General features: G+C 40.1%; 1 protein-coding gene across 1 annotated transcript; it reads right to left on the reverse strand.

Moving 5' to 3' along the window:
- Positions 1-37: 37 nt before the first annotated feature.
- Positions 38-637, reverse strand: LOC125851692 (tryptophan aminotransferase-related protein 4-like; the record flags this gene model as incomplete). Its single annotated transcript, XM_049531460.1, has 1 exon — positions 38-637. A coding segment is annotated over one exon (600 nt), but the record flags the coding sequence as incomplete, so codon positions are not given.
- Between the last annotated feature and the right edge of the window lie 61 nt (positions 638-698).

The following is a 698-nucleotide window of genomic DNA, read 5'->3' on the forward strand; positions in this document are numbered from 1 at the left end:
GTTATGAATGAGTAAGTAAGAGTTGTTGATTAAGTACCCAAATCTGCTACCGGCATGACCAGTGAGCTTTGAAAGTGTAAATAACATGAGATCTTCATCCATAGGGCTTGGAATCGCGGTGTAATGTGGCCAATAGTAAGCTAAATCGTAAACATGCCTTGCAAATTTTCCTTGAAGGACTGCCTTGTTTAAGTGCCCATCTGGATTGTTTGGACATGTCACAAACTCAATGAAATCCGTACTAGTACTAGTACTCCTTGTTTTGTTTTTCCACGAGGATGTATCTCCACTAAACTTATACTTCTTCGAATCCAATAGCTCTGTTTGTGATTTGTAAACAGGGTAGTAAGGAGCAGAAGCAACAACTTTGGTGGGCGATGAATAAGGGGTGTGATGGGAAAGAGCATACACCGCGGCATTAAGAAGCTGAGTTGAGCCAGCTCCAAATAATATGTACTTGTTTGATGTGTTTGCATTTCCTACAGTGTCATGTAACTTGTGGATTACACTCTTCAATTGCTTAGAAATGAGTGAACCATCCTCAAATTCATATCCCATTCTATGCCATCCCGCCACCATTACACCACTACTCCCTGCATTTTGCTTCCAAAATGGCTCTAAAAACATTGGGTTCCCACTGCAACATATTAAAAAAACGAGAATTTTAGATACATTGGGAATCAACTGTAGCAATGAGT

Source organism: Solanum stenotomum, unplaced genomic scaffold, assembly GCF_019186545.1.
Source record: "Solanum stenotomum isolate F172 unplaced genomic scaffold, ASM1918654v1 scaffold28546, whole genome shotgun sequence".
NCBI lineage: Eukaryota > Viridiplantae > Streptophyta > Magnoliopsida > Solanales > Solanaceae > Solanum > Solanum stenotomum.